The 19,105-nt window shown below is 39.2% G+C and overlaps 1 protein-coding gene across 1 annotated transcript in view; it reads left to right on the top strand.

Moving 5' to 3' along the window:
* The first annotated feature begins 3,719 nt into the window (after nt 1-3,719).
* The window catches only part of NUFIP1 (nuclear FMR1 interacting protein 1), a 22,351-nt gene continuing 6,965 nt past the window's right edge, over nt 3,720-19,105 (top strand). The window contains exons 1-7 of the mRNA XM_042460896.1: nt 3,720-3,824; nt 6,091-6,153; nt 6,727-6,803; nt 9,366-9,458; nt 9,886-10,139; nt 12,196-12,330; nt 13,825-14,060. Of these exons, the coding sequence (XP_042316830.1) occupies nt 6,727-6,803; nt 9,366-9,458; nt 9,886-10,139; nt 12,196-12,330; nt 13,825-14,060 (795 nt within the window). The 5' untranslated portion in view covers nt 3,720-3,824; nt 6,091-6,153. The remainder of the gene's footprint in view (nt 3,825-6,090; nt 6,154-6,726; nt 6,804-9,365; nt 9,459-9,885; nt 10,140-12,195; nt 12,331-13,824; nt 14,061-19,105) is intronic.

Raw genomic sequence — 19,105 nt, 5'->3', positions numbered from 1 at the left:
GATGCTGTAGCGTGTTGGACTGTGATTCTGGAGATCTGGGTTCGATTTCCCCCCTTGGCCATGAAATCCACTGGGTGACCTTGGGCAAGTTGCATTCTTTCAGCCTCAGGGGAGGCAGTGACAAACCTCTGAACTAATCTTGCCAAGAAAACCCCATGATAGGTTCACCTTAATCAGAAACAACTTGAAGTCAAACAACAACAACTGGCTAATATATAAATATATATGTATACCTCAATTAATAAAGTACTGTATATGTGCTCCTGGGCATGATATCTTTAACAGAAAATTTGATACCAGTGGCAGAAGTAACATCAAAAGAAAGGAAATAGGTTCCTGCACCCCAAAACAGAAGAGCAGTTTAACATGTTTCAGCATACTTTTTATTCAAAACTAACTGTATGCACATGTGAAATGAAACAATCAAGTAAAGTAAGCCCCACATAAGCAAACAAATATTTTGACATTTCTTCTTCTATAATGCATCCAGGGATGGTTTTTCTTTCTTTCACCAGATTCCGTTCTTTTATTATTTTCATTTTATTGGCCAAACTTACAGATCTATGCTTGTTTAACATACTTGGGTGTGTAGGGGAGGTAGTGAGGCAGACATATCTGTTCTCCCCTTTTCTCTCTGTTTTGTGTTCCCGCATGCTCTGTAAAGGAATCTGGAGACAGTTGTTGTTTACCTTGCCTATTGTAGCCAGGCACACACAGCTACAGGAGGATCAGATAGAGCAAAATCTCATTCTTTATCGGCTCAAACTGTTGCATTGTTTACTGCAGATGTGCTGCTGCAGTCTGACATCAAAAGTCTGTTTCTTGAGCCCTTCTTCACCATCTCCCCTCAATGCCAATTGTGCTTTAAAAACCCTTTCAGCTAGAGAGAGACCAAGGATTTTAAAAATGAGGCGAGTCAGCAGCCAGAAAACGGAGTTGCTTTGTTAACTGAGGTATGCCTATGTGGTCTTCTAGGTAACCTGGACCTGAGCTGTGGAGATGTTTATAATTCATAACCAATGCTTTGACTCCAGAAACAGCCAGTGGTTCTGTTGCAGCAAGAGGGTAAAATGCTCCCTGTGGCCAGCAGCGCCAGTTATTACTCTGACTGCAATTGTTTAATCTAACTGAAGTTTCTGAGGACTTTTGTATAGCACATTACAGTATAACTAAAGCACCATGACAGAGGAACAGGTGTAGTTGGTGTGCTAGTTTTAACTGTTAAATACACTCCTCATCACAATGGTAACCTAGTCGCCAGGCTCAGGGCTGAATCAAGGAGTACACTCAAACAGACAGACTGTGTCTTCAGGAGTGTAATTCCATACAGCACAGGCTGAATCCCTATTTTCTGATCTGCCTTCTAACTGACTAGCAGCACTTCCATCTAGTCTGCATTATGTTTCAATTTGTTTGCCTTCATCCATTCTGTTACTGATTACCTTTAGAAAGTTTAAACCCAGAGAAGCATAAACAAGGCCATATTCCTATATTGCAAAACAAAAAATGATTTTCTTTTCATGCCCATTGAGTCTGTTACTAACAACAGACACAGTTTAGAACCTTAAGATTGAGATGGAATATTGGTTTTTCTGACAATTGCAACTTTTATTGTTAAAAAAATGAGAGAAATGTGATTTCAAGAACAAAATATTATACTTTGATTCAAGATTGAAGTGCAGGTAGAGAACGGTTTGTTTTTTCTGGATCTACTGATGAGTGTGCAGATGATTTGCAGTAGATCAGCAAGCATTTCTGACTTGAAGTTGTCTAACAAAAGCAATATCAGATTTATTCCACCCACCTTAAAGTATACTGCTGAAATGAAAATTTGGACCAATTAGATATGGACTTCTGTGTAGAAGGACTTCAAATTCCTTCAAGTCTGACCCTACAAATTCCTAAATGTAGAATTCCTTAATATATATGTATAGTCTAAATCCAATTCCTTCCACCTAGAGTAGATCCTTTCAATTAATATACATACATACATTTTGGCTTATCAACTTTGGACTAACAGTTGGATTTAGGTTTATATCTTCTGTACTATTTGTCGGATGTTCTAGGTCGGGGAGTTCAAATAAAAATGGAGTGGGTCTTGCAAGCCTCAAGTCTATCCATGTCTGATGTATACCACTGGTGACTATAGCAATAAACATTTTTAAAATATGAAGCACACATGTTTATAAATATACAGTATGAAGCTCCCTAGTATTTCATCCCTGTTTGTTTAAAATATTTCCCATTTGCAACATATTCCCTGTGACCATGCCAAACACTTATAGTTTAAGCAATATAAATAAGTTTTTTGTGGTTTTTTTGGGCTATGTGGCCATGTTCTAGAAGAATTTATTCCTGACGTTTCGCCAGCATCTGTGGCTGGCATCTTCAGAGTATACTACCAATGGAAGAGTGTGTGTGTGTATATATATGTGTGTGTGTGTGTGTGTGTGTATATACATACTGTCTCATATGCTGATGAAAAATCAGGAATAAACTCTTCTAGAACATGGCCACATAGCCCAAAAAAACCACAAAAAGCTATGGATGCCGGCCATGAATGCCTATGACTTCACAACAGAAATAGCCTTTGCTGGTTCTTGGGCAAATGGTCTTCAAATTGAGTTCTTTGTCTGTAATGCAGAATTAAAGCGGCCCAGTCATATTTGGTGCACCTCCCCCTCCTTTCCTGTCTCACATGGATACAAAAAGGTCGGAAGCATTCATAGAATAATAGAATTGTAGAGTTAGAAGAGACCACAAGGGCCATCCAGTCCAACCCTATTCTGCCGTCCCTTCAAATATTTAAACAGGTCTATCATATCACCTCTTAACTGTCTCTTATTCAGGCTAAACATCCCCAGCTCCCTAAGTCATTCCTCTTACGGCCTGATTTCCAGGCCCTTCACCATTTTAGTCACCCTCCTTTGGACTCACTCCAGTTTCTCAATGTCCTTTTTGAATTGTGATGCCCAGAACTGGACACAATATTCCAGGTGGGTCCTGACGCAAGCAGAATAGAGTGGCACTATTATTTCCCTTGATCTAGACACTATACTTTTATTGATGCAACCTAAAATTGCATTGGCTTTTTTTAGCTGCCGCATCGCACTGTTCAAAATTTCAGATTAATGATAGTTTATCTGATTTGAATAAAATAATAGGCTATGGTTAATCATGAATGTCATCCAAACATTCCAGTCTCATTGCAGATCTACTGGAGAACACATATGAAGCACTTCACTTCAAGGCTCATTTTTGTGATGATAAACTAATCACAGAGAGAGTCTCGTTTTCTCAGGAATAGCTGTTGTTCAACATATCATTTCTGAACAGGGCTACCTTTTCTATTATTATGTGTCTCTTCATAACTCATTTTATTCTGTTCCTACCCATTAGTTTGCTATGGGATTGTCAAATCATTTTGTTAGAGGTCTAAACTGACAGCTTACAAAGAGCTTTTAAAATTGGGCTAAGGACCACATTCAGCCCTAAGGCTATACTGCCTAGTTCTGTGATAAAATGCTTTGATGTTGGAATGAAAGTTTAAATACAATTTTGTGTGTGTATGTTTGCAAAATGGTTGACAAGTATTTTGCTCAGTACCTAGTGGCAGATCTGGCACAATAAGAGGATGATTCCTGGAAGAACTACTTTGATGCTCAAAGAAATGCCAATGTCAATGGTCATAATTCATGTCTGCCTTCTCTGTTTTGTAGAACAAGAAGAAAAAAGAACCTATTTTCACTCATTATTGTGATACATGTGATCGTGGTTTTAAAAACAAGGAGAAATATGAGGAACATATCTCTCAGCACAGACAGGTATGTTTTAGTGGTAGGGGAAATTTGCCAGTTGTGCAGTGTAATAATCACAGTGTTTCAGTCATGCTGTTATTGGTTGGTTAATGGCTGTTTCAGTCATGCTGTTATGGGAACTTAAAGCATATACAGGTTGAGTCTCCTTTATGAAATGCTCAAGACTGGAAGTGTTTTGGATTTTGGACATAGATCAGTGGAAGAGAAGTACTGCACCTGATCCCCTTCTCCACTACCATTCCCTTGTCCTTTTTAGATTGTAAGCCTGAGGGCAGGGAACCGTCTAATTAAAAATAATAAGCCGCTCTGATCGCCTTTAGGGCTGAAGAGTGGGGTATAAATTTTGGAACACCTGTACAGTGCGCCCTTGATTTACATGGGGAATCTTTTCCGGACTCCCCACATAAAGCAAATTCCGTGCATGCTCGAGCCTCAATTAAATGAATGGGGCTTGTGCATGCAGCAGTGCGGTGACACGCACACGCCACAGGTACACACCCCATTACTCCCTATGGGACGTGCCATCCCTTCCTCCCTGTAGAGCTTTCAGCGTATGCTTAAAGCCGCGTAAAGCGCGCCCGCGTATGACGCAAGTGCACTGTATTTGCATATGGACATAATGAGATATTTTGGAGATGTGACCCAAGTCTAAGTAGAAAATTCATTTATGTGTACCTTATACACATATACTGAAGGTATTTTTATATTCTTTCCAAATGTTTTGGACTGCAACCCCAATCACTCCAACCTCCAGTTGTGCTGACTGATGGAAGCTGTAGTCTAAAATATCTGGAAGAAGAGTCTAAGGAAGGCTAGCATGGTTCAGACATTTATATCAAACCTTTAAATGGACCTATTTTTGACCACAATGCTTTTTTACCTTTATAGGCCCTGATCCAACTTAAAGGGGCAGATATGCTGTAAAACTATTTTTAGAAGAATATTTTAAAAGTAACTCAGGTTGTTTACTGAATTTGTGTGCAGGTTAATAAGGTTTTAAAGACAGAGGCAAGAAGCAGCTTTGAGATTTCAATGTAATTATTGAATTGTGGTTATACAGTGGAACCTCGCCATACGCGGGGGATCCGTTCCGGATCCCGCCGCGTATGGTGATTTCTGCCTATGCTCGAGCCCCATTGTAAACAATGGGGCTCGTGCGCGGCGGCGCAGGCGCGCACAGGGCACAATAGGCACATGCGCCCATTCAATTGAATGGGACGCTCCGCCCCACACGCGCGCCGCAGCTTGAGCGCGTACGCTCAAGGCTGCGTATGGCGAGCGCACGTATGGCGAGGTTCCACTGTAGTTGGTTAATGGCTGTAAGCTTGAAGTTATGATTATCCTTTAATAGAACACTTTTAGCAGCATATAATAGGCCAGGAGTACTTTTGTGCATTAAGATACATACAGCATGCCCGCTCCATATGTAAGCGCGCAATACACGGCTTCCTGTTTAAATGGAAGCCATGCTGCAATCAATGGAATGGTGCACGTGCCTGTGGCACAGGCGCACTGTGCCGCCACGAGCACAAGTCCCATTCTATTGAATGGTGCTCAAGCTTAGACAGTATTTACCTTATGCTGCAGGGTCCGGAATGGATCCCCGCATAAGGCAGGGCTCTACTGTACTTCTTGGAATGAAAAGGGACAGTCTATTTTATATAGCTCAAAGGAAAGGAAAGAACACATTTTGTTATATTAAATTCCTTCTCTGTTATGAACAATATCTCTGTTTAATTCTCAAAAAAAAAAAGGACTGTGATATTAGATTGGATGTGATAATGATTTGTACCTGCACAGTATTATTTGAAATGCTGAAATATACTTAAGCAGTTTTCAGTATAATATAATGTTGCCAGGATTCAAATTTGGATTCACAGAATTAGAGAATTTAAATCATTCTCTTGTGTATGCCCTGGCTATACAGTAAATCCAAAGCTAACCTACCACTGACAGATACCACCTCTGCTTAATAAATTTCCAGTGAAGGAGAGCCCATCACTTGCTGTTACAAAACTCCTAGTCAAGTTAGGCACCCTCCTCACTTGTATGGTTAATGCAGGCCCACTGAAAAACCAGAGGGGATTGTCCAGTGGCATCAACATTTGAGGATGTAAGTGGGTAGAGGAGGAGCAGAAGAGACAGAGAGAATATGATTTCAAAAGAGGAAGGAAGCACAAAACTAATGGTAACTTGTTTTCCTGACCAGCTTTTAGCTAATTATGCCCGTAAAGATAATTCAGTTTTAAAAGTGGTCTCTTTTTCTTTTTAGTGTACAGAAGTTGGCTGTAGTTTCAGTGCACATGAAAAACTGGTTCAGATCCATTGGAAAAATGTATGTATTCCCCAGTTCAGCTTCAAATCACTGTGACTTGTGTTTCCTCAGTTCAATTTCTCTTGTTGCACATCATCTTTGTGGCATTTTTATGGGTTATAAGGGGAGGGCGAAGAATCCAATTTCCAGTTTCCAAAAAGCTTCACCACCTGGCTAGTTAAACTAATTTATTGGGGAACAGAGCCCTCATACAGCATGTCCACACCATACACAGGCTTGCCATACTCGGCTTTAAGCTTACGCGTACGGCAAGCCCAGGAGGACAAAATGCTGCCCTGTGAGATTTTGTGATAAAGCACAAGATATGAATATTTTAATTTTAAAAACACAATTGGAATGGAGTTTCTTTTAGGCTGTGCAACTGTAGCCCAACGTATGTAGGCCTGCAGCTCTCACAAGTCCTCACCATTGATTATGCTAACTTAGACTGAGAGGAGTTGAAGGCCACAAGTTGTCCATGCTTGGCTAAGATAGTCTGTCTTTTAAAGTTATTTTAAAGATGATTAGCACCCTTATTTCATTATGTTTTAAGATGGGTTGCTTCATATTCTACTTCTTCCTCCTTCTCCTTAGATGCATTCGCCTGGTGCCAAAAGAATCAAATTGGACACTCCAGAGGAAATTGCAAAATGGAGGGAGGAAAGAAGAAAGTGAGCTGATAGTTATTATTGTGCCTTCAATTTGGCTTTGACTAATAATAATAATAACTTTATTACGGCCATTTGGCCAGCACAGGCTTTGACTAATGGCAATCCTATCCTAGGTTTTCTTGACAAAATTTATTTAGAGATGGTTGACCATTTCCTTCCTCTTAGGCTGAGAGAGTGTGACTTTCCCAAAGTCACACAGTAGGTTTCTGGCATAGTGGAGAGACAAAATCTAGTTTGTTATCTCCTAAGTGAGTAAATGCATGTGAAGGTTATGAGAGGGAATAGGAGCTTTTCTGGAAGTTCCTTCTATGATCCTTCCCACCTACCCACCTCTACATGTCTGTGGTCATTCTGTAGACAGGAATGCTTTCTGATGTTCCATACTTCTTTTTATTTCCATTTTATTTCAGAAAACACTTTCAACTCCATCCCATTGAGTTGTGGGTTTGGTATCCACACATGGAAGGATCCCCATAAAGCACAGCCATACTCCCATTCTTCTTGGTACATTTTTTGAGACACCATACCAGGCTGTTCAGGCACTATGGAGAATGGGAGCCTGCGGACACTTCCCATATTCTTATTCATTTCCCCCATCTCTTTTCAGTAAAGTCCCATGCCTCTTGGCAGAGTGGTAGGATAGAGAGATTGGAGATATATGCAGGCCTTTCTTTACCTGTCAGTATTTTGAACATTTGTTCATATACATTTTTGTGGGAAACAAGAGAAACAGGCCTCTATATCCCATTGTTTTCCACACTGCATATAATTACTTAACTTAGAATTGGACTGGGTCAGACACTATCGTTCTTACTGCTTTGTTTTTTCAAGTTGTATGTCATGGTTCTGTGCCTCTTTCACTACTATTTTTCTTGCTGATTGTTATTACCATAACAGTTCAGTCTTTATTTTTCGATCTTTGCTTTTTAAGTTTACTTTGTACATGCTAGTTATGACCTATGAAGCCCTATACAGTTTAGGTCCCGATTATTTGAAAGACCTGTATTTCCCTATATGAACCTGCCAGAACTCTAAGATGTATAGTCGGCCCTCATTATCCACGGATTTTATCCACGAATTCAAGCATCCATGGCTTGAAAATATTTTTAAAAATATACAAATTTCAAAATGCAAACCTTGATTTTGCCATTTTATATAAGGGACATCATTTTACTAAACCATTATACTTAATGGAACTTGAGCATGCACAGATTTTGTTATCCACAGGAGATTCTGGAACCAAACCCCAGTGGATAACAAGGACCCACTGTAGAAGTGAATGCTTTCTCTTAGTCCTGCCACCAAGGCAGGCTTGCATTAAACTGTATTTATAAAGCGCTGTAGGTTTACACAGCGCTGTACATAAATTAGAACAGAATGAAATGAAATGAAATGGACTTGCCAGTGGCATACATTCTGTGGAATATAGAATGGAATATAATACAAAATTAATACACAATATCATTCAACAAAATATATAAACAACCAATTAAAATAAACATCAAATAACAAACACTTAATGTCTGGGAATGCTCCCCTGAACAGAATGGTCTTTAACTCAGTTTAAAAGCTGGGTAAAGAAGAGATGAACCGTGCTTGAGAGGGAAGGTGTGTTGTATGTTTTATTTATTTATTTTATTTTTTTGTGTGGTTTTTAAAATGATTTTATGTTGATAAAGGTTTTTTTTAAATTGTTTTGAAAAATTATCAGTCTTTTAACTGATTCTCTATGGATGCTGCTTTGGGTCCCACACTAGGAGAAAGGGGTCATATAAATGTGAATAAATAAATATAATTTTACATTGTATTGTTATGGGACCAGAAGACTTTTTGTTGAGGCCAATGTTTGTTCAGTCTGAAAATCATATTTCCATTTGTAGATGTTATGTGTTTTGATTTATGTCTTGTCACTAAATGGTAAAGCAAGCTCACTCATTATACCACAGTTGAAGATTGACTCTACTATATCATAACATTTTTTGCCAACAGAAAACTCTTGTTGTGAAGAAGGATGATCCAGTACCCACATGCAGGGGGTGATCTCTTAACCCACAGTTAAGAGGTCATTAATGAGATTTATTCCTAAAGTGACTGCAGAGAAAGTGATTCCTACGGTCCTCCTAGTCCAGTGGTTCTCAACCTTCCTAATTCCGCGACCCTTTAATACAGTTCCTCATGTTGTGGTGACCCCCAACCATAAAATTCCTTGGTTAGTTCCTAAGACCATCAGAAATATTTCTTTTACAATGGTCTTAGGCGACCCCTGTGAAAGGGTCATTCAATCCCCAAAGGGGTCGCAACCCACAGATTGAGAACACCTGTCCTAGTCTGTTCATTACAATCTCTTAGTAGATGAACATTGGCTCAGTGTTGCCAGCAGTCCCCAATGTTGAAAACAATAGCAGGATCTTCCAAGCTTCATACTGGGAAGCTTTGCTCTGCTTTTTGACATCCTTCAGAGGAATATTGTGATTGACTGTGAGGGCAAATGCGATGAGGTCTGTAGGACATTATGTTGCTTCAGTTATATTAGTAATAAGTCTTTCTGTTACGTTGCTCTAGAAATTTTCCTACTTTGGCAAATATCGAAAAGAAGAAAACAGTACAGATGCAAAAGGAGCAACGTGGAGAGGTACTTAGAACACTGGAGTTTGGGTAAGTTGGGCATACTTCTTGGAGTATGATTGTATTAGTAAGGATGGCTGATTCTCTTTCATTTTTATAAGAAGAAATACCCCCCCCCCCTTTTTTTTTTTTTTAAATTTATTCATTAAGAGTTTCAGGTCAGTTCTGAGGGAATTTCCAGTTGTCTCCACTGAGTTCCTGGCCCGAGCATTTGGGAATCTTGGCCCAATTCTGGGGTATAATGTTTTCAGTGGCAAAATGGTTGCAAGCTGACCCATTTACCCAGCATGGAATTAGCCTTGACCACCAACATGAGCACACACTTCTGGCTGTATAATCCTGTAACAACTCTGTAAAACGGGGCTACCTCATCCAGCAATTACAGTAAGTGGCTCTGAAGCCATGCCATAATTTAGACAGGAAATGTTGCAAATGTTTATCCAACTTTCTATTTCAGCAAAATGAAGGGAATGTGGAAACCACCTCACTGTGAAACTTCTAGGCAACAAGGAAAAGCAAGAAAGCGAACAAATCGCTTCTGGAACAAATCCAGGAATATGTCTCATGATAAGGATCTCCTCTTGCACGCTTCTGCAAATGGTGTAGAGAGCCATGGAACTGAGAAGGAAGTTAAAAGACAGCCTGCTGGAGACGCAGACCCTTCTCTGAGAGATGTTGATCCCCTTAGTATTTTGGCCAGTAATGATCCTGGTAAGACAGTTCCTTGATTTTAGTTTCAGTTTATAGTGGAGTAAGAAATAACATGATAGCGAAGTACTTATGAGGGAAAATGGAGTGGTGGCTGTAGAGATGGAAGTGAGGCTCCGTACCTGCCATATAAAAAGAAATGTTTTGCCTGAGAGGGTCATGAGTCTGCTTATGAAAGAGGGGAAGTCAAATCCACCTCACTAACACAAGCCCCTGCTGCTGTCTTTAAGGTTGGCATCAACCCTCATTCAATTCTAGTGCTCTGGGTGGTAGAGGACAGTCAGGTCAGGTTTATTTTGTAATTACTGCACTCAGTGAGGTTCCATAGACTGATGAAGAGGGGAATCCTGCAGAGCTCCTGGAGTGCTTCCTTCCACAGAATCTTCCTAACTAAGGCCCCATACAGACAGTCCAAAATAAAGCTGCTTCAGGTCACTTTGGAAGTATGCTGTTTAAATGATGCTTTGGTGCATCCTTCTAGACTCTTAGGATGCATGCATCATTTAAACAGTATACCTCCAAAGTGACCCGAAGCAGCTTTATTTTGGTCTGTCTGTATGGGGCCTAAAGTATTTGAGTCACTAGGCAAGAGGATTCTGTAAAGAAATTGCTGCAATGTGATCTGCTGCTGCCGCTGCCCCCAGCCACCCGATACAAGAGGGCAGCAGGTAGCATGGGCAGAGCAGGCAGATAGCTATGTACAAGAGCATGCATATAGGGGCATAAGCGTACCAGTAAAAACATATGTAGAGCACTAGCAGCTAGTGGTTTACATGCCAATGGGGACATTGAATCTTCTCCATAAATTTGTCCAAAATTTAAAGATTCTCTCCAGAGTTCTGAATCTATTTCGGGGATTAGCTTCAGCACCTTAGATACTACCTTTAAGGGGTAAACTAAGACCTGGAGTGGATTTTTCATGCCACTGACATGAAAAGTGTACAATGGCTAGAGTTATAGCCAAGCATTTTTGTTGCTTGTGTCCATGTGAAGCACATGTTGGTGAATATCATGTGTGCCATGTTTTTAACTATAGTGAATGGACTTTGCTGCGTGTTAAACATCTTGTAGAAATTATCGTGTCTGGATTAATACAGCATGGTAGTCTAGATTTTGGTAGCACTTCACACCTGCATTTACAAGCATAAAATTATAGATTGCTCATCTTTTAACAATTTCTTCTGCAACTCAGTTGTTATATTGTATTTTACATGTTGAAGTTTTATTCTTATGTTATTTCCTCATTGGTGGTCATGTTGCTCATTGAAAATCAAAAAAATTCCTGGCTCTTCTCTCTATGTTTATGGTCTTTAAAATTATTTTAGCCTTCATTGTTCTAAAAGTTCTCTAGAGAATCTTAGGTCCAAAACACATTGCAGAAGCAATCCAGTTTGAGACTGCTTTAACTGCCCTGGCCCAGTGCTAGGGCATCCTGAGAACTGTACTTTCTTGTGGCATCAGAACTCTCTGACACAGAGGGCTAAATGTCTCACAAAACTACAGTTTCTAGAATTTCCTACCATTGAGCCAGGGCAGTTAAAGCAGTCTCAGTCTGGATTACTTCTGCAGTGTGTTTTGGACCTTAATTCCAGATAAATCCTGAGATCATCTTGTCTATGGTATGGATATCTGCGGGGGAAGGAGTGTTTTCCTCATGCAGGAGATCAAAACATTTTTGCTTTGTAATTGAAAAAGAGAAGGATTTTATCATTTGAGTAGTTTATCAGAGCCTGAGGGTTTCAAGTTTAAAATAAGTAAGCATATATAAAATCCCAGTAGAGCAAAAGCTTGCTTATCTCAAGCACTGTTTATTTTCTATGCTGTGAAAACTCAGCATCAGCACACAAACTATATAAAGAGACCCCCCCCCCCCCCCCATAAACTAGTGTTTTAGAATGTTACAATGCAAATCACTATGTAGATTTGAATAGTGTAACATGGCTGGAGATACCTGGTAACCTTAAAAGGCTAAGAGGATTAGGATTGTATCAGCCCAGTGCAGGCTCAAACTGCTTGTTGATTCTCTTTGCATAAAAAGTGTGATCTTGTCTCTTCCTAGATTCAGACAAAGAAGCAGGAAATGAAAAAGATGCAACCCTGGGAATTAGTGTAATTCCAAAGCAAGTCACTTCAGCTTTGAGCTCACTGGTAACCAGCTATGGCAGTTTGTCAGAAAGTGAAAGTGATCAAGATGGTAAGTTAAGACTCTACATTTCTTACCTACTTCTGAATTTTGAGGAGACATTGGACCTGATCAAATTTGGGTGTTGCCATTTGGTCCCACAGATGACTATGGGTGATGGTGGAATCACATGTTCAAATCATGATTGCCTACCTCTGGCTCAAGTGATAATGTTTTTTCTTAGGTGATTTTTGTGCTTATTGGCTGATTAACAAGTGCATAAGCCATGTGTACCTGTTGCAGTTATTTCAGGTATCATGCCTAACATTTTACATGATGACTATAGAGATGAAAGTCCCAGTAGAAGCTGATTCTTCTTTATGCATTTATAGAACAGTATTAGAATAGGAAGTGTTAATATTTGCATATTCACAAAATGCTGAGACAGAATTCTTAAGAATCTTGGGTTAGTTCATAAACAAGCATGCTAGTTCACACTGCCTGATCACAGCCACTTAGCTAATGATACAAGAGGAAGTTGCTTAACTAACCAGGAAATTACAAGAATTGAAATAGGCTTGCCACTCTTCTAATAATTCTGGATCTGGAAGCCAACACGAAGCCTAGCTATAGCAGTGGATTGTGAGAAGATTAACAAGTTCAGCCATATTGATAGATTCTTCTCTGCTGCTTGTTTCTAGTTAGTTTTGCTTCATTTGCTGGGGGAACAGGATGCGATCAATCAGACTTTGTACTTGCTTTCTTGGAAACAATCATAGAATTTTGAAATTTTCCTAATTAGTATTATGTATAGACATAGGCAGTGCCTTAAAACTGCGATTAATTTATTTCTCCCCAATGGAAAAGTCTAATTTTTATTCACGCAATAGAAGAGGTCTTCAGTAGAGCAGGTGGGAATTGTTCAAATAAACATGTCAAACTGGCAATAGTATAAAATTCAACCTTTCACTGCAGTTATGTCAATTAGGGATGCATGGTGATCCATTTTTTTGTTTTTTACTGAGTTTGTCAAGAATTTGGGTTCTATGACAGGAACTAGATTTTACATCAAATATATGGAATGTTTATTAACTGTCTATATATGATAAAGGATTTTGATCTTTGACAAAAATGCAGAAAACAAAAATATACAACCATATGTAACATCTTGACTAAAGAAAGGCTTTATATACATGCATGTTCGTTTATGGTTTCTAGCTGTGTGATTTAAACAGAATTGTTTAGAAGGAGTTAAGAGTAAAGCTGACAAAACTGGAATTATAGGAGACATGGATCATCACTTATATCCTTGAGTTATGTTATTCATAGCCCTTTTAAATAATTAATAAAATTACTTTTAAATGCAGAATCTGCATTTTACTCTTTTAAAAATCTGAATTGTAACTTGGCTCATGTATCACAAATAATTTATTTTCGATAATGGTCTTTACACTGAATATACTTTCATAGCTCTGACTTACTTCATTTCATATCTGTCTTGTGCATTAATCAGTTGCTTAATTTGATAAGTCCCTAGATTTAACACTGTATTTTTATCTTAAAAAGAGCCCATCAAGACTGCAGCAAAAGGACTTGATGAAAACCAAGCAATCCTCAGATGTATGCCTCAGTCTTCAAACATCCCTCAAGGCTTAGAAGACACAAGCAGCAAAGAAGCTGTTAATCATATAGATGCCACATCGAGAAGACCTGATCCACGCACAGTACAAACCCAAGGTCGAAACAGACAGAAGAAAGCATTTTCCGTAATACCAAAGCGCCGTCCAACTCTCCTGGAAATGGTAAAGTGCCTTCGATTTCCATTTAAAAAACAAAAACCTTCATATGAGTGTTACCATTTTACACTGAAGCTTCTGTATCTTTAGTTCATCATTTTGAGTTAATGTTCTAAGAAGTCTCTGGCAGAGGAGGAGTTTGTTGTGGAAATCAGATGTTTTGATCTTCTCAGTGAATAGCCTTTTTACTAATGACTATGTGGACCTTATTTAATCTAAATCTGCTCATGTACATGGTTTTTAATTATTATTATTTTTACTTGAGAGACGTGAAGCCCAAGGAGAGTGAGGGGAACCCAGAAAATTTGGGAGAAATTGTTTACCTCCCCCTGAGGCCTTATTTTCCCAGAAAATTTGGGGAAATTGAGTTTTGGAATAGTTTGTTTTAGATTAATGAGTAAAATGTTTAAGGTAAATTGTTCTTACATTAATTCTCCCCACATTATTTCTAAAAACTGTGTAGAAGTTAAACTTCAAAGACATAGCCATTTTAGTCTGGAATATCAACTTTCCATTGAGCCAGGGCAGTTAAAGCAGTCTCAGACTGGATTACTTCTGCAGTGTGTTTTGGACCTTAATTCCAGATAAATCCTGAGATCATCTTGTCTATGGCATGGATATCTGCGGGGGAAGGAGTGTTTTCCTCATGCAGGAGTTCAAAACATTTTTGCTTTGTAATTGAAAAAGAGAAGGTTTTTATCATTTGAGTAGTTTATCAGAGCCTGAGGGTTTTAAGTTTAAAATAAGTAAGCATATATAAAATCCCAGTAGAGCAAAAGCTTGCTTATCTCAAGCACTGTTTGTTTTCTATGCTGTGAAAACTCAGCATCAGCACACAAACTATATAAAGAGACACCCCCCCCCCCAAATAAACTAGTGTTTTAGAATGCTACAATGCAAATCACTATGTAGATTTGAATCGTGTAACATGGCTGGAGATACCTGTGTTGGGGCTGGTAACCTTAAAAGGCTAAGAGGATTAGGATTGTATCAGCCCAGTGTAGGCTCGAACTGCTTGTTGATTCTCTTTGCATAGAAACTGTGATCTTGTCTCTTCCTAGATTCAGACAAAGAAGCAGGAAATGAAAAAGATGCAACCCTGGGAATTAGTGTAATTCCAAAGCAAGTCACTTCAGCTTTGAGCTCACTGGTAGCCAGCTATGGCAGTTTGTCAGAAAGTGAAAGTGATCAAGATGGTAAGTTAAGACTCTACATTTCTTACCTACTTCTGAATTTTGAGGAGACATTGGACCTGATCAAATTTGGGTGTTGCCACAGATGACTATGGTTGATGGTGGAATCACATGTTCAAATTCTTGTTGCCTACCTCTGGCTCAAGTGATAATGTTTTTTCTTAGGTGATTTTTTGTGCTTATTGGCTGATTAACAAGTGCATAAGCCATGTGTACCTGTTGCAGTTATTTCAGGTATCATGCCATACCATAGTTAATTTTCCTTATACATGGGCTGGCATAATGGGCAAATTGGATGACAAGTAAATTCTGATTTACCTTGTAAAAAAACCTTATAAAATAAGAAAACTGCCATATAAGGGGAAAAATCTAAAGTTTTAAAAGTATTTTACATGATGACTAGAGAGATGAAAGTCCCAGTACAGTAGAAGCTGATTCTTCTTTATGCATTCATAGAACAGTATTAGAATAGGAAGTGTTAATATTTGCATATTCACAAAATGCTGAGACAGAATTCTTAAGAATCTTGGGTTAGTTCATAAACAAGCATGCTAGTTCACACTGCCTGATCACAGCCACTTAGCTAATGATACAAGAGGAAGTTGCTTAACTAACCAGGAACTTACAAGAATTGAAATAGGCTTGCCACTCTTCTAATAATTCTGGATCTGGAAGCCAACACGAAGCCTAGCTGTAGCAGTGGATTGTGAGACGATCAACAAGTTCAGCCATATGGATAGATTTTTCTCTCCTGGTTAAGTTTCTAGTTAGTTTTGCTTCATTTGCTGGGGGAACCAGATGCGATCAATCAGACTTTGTATTTGCTTTCTTGGGAACAATAATAGAATTTGGAAATTTCCCTAATTAGCATTATGTATAGACATAGGCAGTGCCTTAAAACTGGGATTAATTTATTTCTCCCCAGTGGAAAAATCAGAGGCGGGTTACAGACCACTGAAAAGCAGCTGTCTGCTGCCGCCGGTGGTTGCAGCATCCGGGAACCGCAGCAGCCAAATGGCACAGTTCCCGGACGCTGCAAAGAAGGAGCGTGAAAAGCGTGCTCCTTCCTGCACCCCGGAAGAGATGCCGCAAGTGCCGAAGCGCGCACTTGCGGTGTCATTTCCGGGGCGCGATGTGCAGACACAGTGTGTCCGCTACGTCAGGATGGTGGCGGCCGTGTGGAACGGCCACCGCCATTTCGTACGGACTCAGTCCGTACTAGGGTTAGGGGCATCTGGAAGAGACGCCCCTTTCTAACCCTAGTACATGCTGAGCACGTACTTTCCTGCCCATTTGTAACAGGCCTCATTTTTATTCACGCAATAGAAGATATCTTTAGTAGAGCAGGTGGGAATTGTTCAAATAAACATGCCAAACTGGCAATATAAGCAGTATAAAATTCAACCTTTCACTGCAGTTATGTCAATTAGGCATGCATGGTGATCCATTTTTTTGTTTTTTACTGAGTTTGTCAAGAATTTGGGTTCTATGACAGGAACTAGATTTTACATCAAATATATGGAATGTTTATAAACTGTCTATATATGATAAAGGATTTTGATCATTGGCAAAAATGCAGAAAACAAAAATACACAACCATATGTAACATCTTGACTAAAGAAAGGCTTTATATACATGCATGTTCGTCTTTGTTTTCCAGCTGTGTGATTTAAACAGAATTGTTTGGAAGGGGTTAAGAGTAAAGCTGACAAAACTGGAATTATAGGAGACATGGATCATCACTTATATCCGTTATTCATAGCCCTTTTAAATAATTAATAAAATTACTTTTAAATGCAGAGTCTGCATTTTACTTTTTTAAAAACTCTGAATTGTACCTTGGCTCATGTATCACAAATAATTTATTTTCGGTAATGGTCTTTACACTGAATATCCTTTCATAGCTCTCACTTACTTCATTAATCAGTTGTTTAATTTGATAAGTCCCTAGATTTATCACTGTATTTTTATCTTATAAAGAGCCCATCAAGACTGCAGTAAAAGGACTTGATGAAAACCAAGCAATCCTCAGATGTATGCCTCAGTCTTCAAACATCTCTCAAGGCTTAGAAGACACAAGCAGCAAAGAAGCTGTTAATCATATAGATGCCACATCGAGAAGACCTGATCCACGCACAGTACAAACCCGAGGTCGAAACAGACAGAAGAAAGCATTTTCCGTAATACTAAAGCGCCGTCCAACTCTCCTGGAAATGGTAAAGTGCCTTCGATTTCCATTTAAAAAACAAAAACCTTCATATGAGTGTTACCATTTTACGCTGAAGCTTCTGTATCTTTAGTTCATAATTTTGAGTTAATGTTCCAAGAAGTCTCTGGCAGAGGAGGAGTTTGTTGTGGAAATCAGATGTTTTGATCTTCTCAGTGAATAGCCTTTTTACTAATGACTATGTGGACCTGATTTAATCTAAATCTGCTCATGTACATGGTTTTTAATTATTATTATTTTTACTTGAGAGACGTGAAGCCCAAGGAGAGGGAGGGGAACCCAGAAAATTTGGGAGAAATTGTTTACCTCCCCCCGAGGCCTTATTTTCCCAGAAAATTAGAGGAAATTGGGTTTTGGAATAGTTTGTTTTAGATTAATGAGTAAAATGTTTAAGGTAAATTGTTCTTATATTAATTCTCCCCACATTATTTCTAAAAACTGTGTAGAAGTTAAACTTCAAAGACATAGCCATTTTAGTCTGGAATATCAACTTTCCCAAACAAACACCCTCTGGATAATGGCATCTCTCATCCCAGCCAGCTATGTAAGTGACTGTTCTGATTTGGGATGATAGAAGCTGTTATCCTAAACATCTGAAGGGGATCAGGTTTGAAGTAACTGCTTTAGGACATAAACATGTCTCCTTGTGTCTTACATTTCAGTTTAATTTTGTTAATAAAGTTTTCTGCTGAGGCAGCTATTACCGTGAAATTAAATGTCACTTGTAATATTATTGGTGTTGTGTGCCATCAAGTCACTTCCAGCTTATGATGACCCTAAGACCTAAGTCCCTGTCATGAGGTTTTCTTGGCAAGATTCATTCAGGGGGGAAGTTGCCTTTGCCTTCCTCTGAGGCTGAGCTTTCTTGGCAAGTTTCTTCAGATGGACATTGCCATCAATTCTCTTTGTTTAAAAATAAAATACAGATAAGAGCAAAATACTAAAGCAGAGAAATCAAAACAGAATGCAGCACAGAACTTTCATTCTAGCAAAGGAGACTTAGAGGTGAAGCAGACGGCCCACCAGGAGTAGCTGGAAGCAGCTTTGACCATAATTGTGCCAGGACAGCGGCAACCACACGGCCTGCTTCCAAAGTGGGCTGCTGACACAGTCCCAAGCCAGCTGCTAACAGAAGCCCCGTTCTAGCTTCTTTTTGATCAGGTTTAAAGGATCGCAATGCTGGAGTGGCTTCTGGCCACCTTGAGGGCGTGCATCATCTGAATGTCACTCCCCCAGAATGGACAGAAGCCTCTTCTTTTGGCCTTAGACCCCAAATTAGGAGCTCAGAGTATTGTATAGAGCACCACTCAGCTGATGAGGGTTCAGGTTTTTTTTCAAATCACATTGCTTACAAATGAAATCCTTTCCCATTTGATAGATGCTCTTTGAATTTTTGTAGAAAGAACACCCAGATAACTCCAAAAAGTACCCTGAAGGTGCATAGTGAGTGTTTTCCAGTAGCAGTTTAGGGGCCAAAAATGAGGTCAGGTGAGCTGCCACAGGTTTCTGGAGGTAAAAGTTGAACTATGCTGCAGTTGCTAACTCATGTCCTACAGTCATTCCACCAGATGTGCAGTTCTTTTTCTATAGTTCTCCGAATGTCAGCACAAATGTTTCTCATACTTTCTCTT

The sequence above is a fragment of the Sceloporus undulatus genome, chromosome 3 (assembly GCF_019175285.1).
Source record: "Sceloporus undulatus isolate JIND9_A2432 ecotype Alabama chromosome 3, SceUnd_v1.1, whole genome shotgun sequence".
In the NCBI taxonomy this organism is placed as follows: Eukaryota; Metazoa; Chordata; class Lepidosauria; order Squamata; family Phrynosomatidae; genus Sceloporus; species Sceloporus undulatus.
The sequence above is the reverse complement of the archived record's forward strand: the minus strand, read 5'-3'. Positions and strand labels throughout refer to the sequence as shown.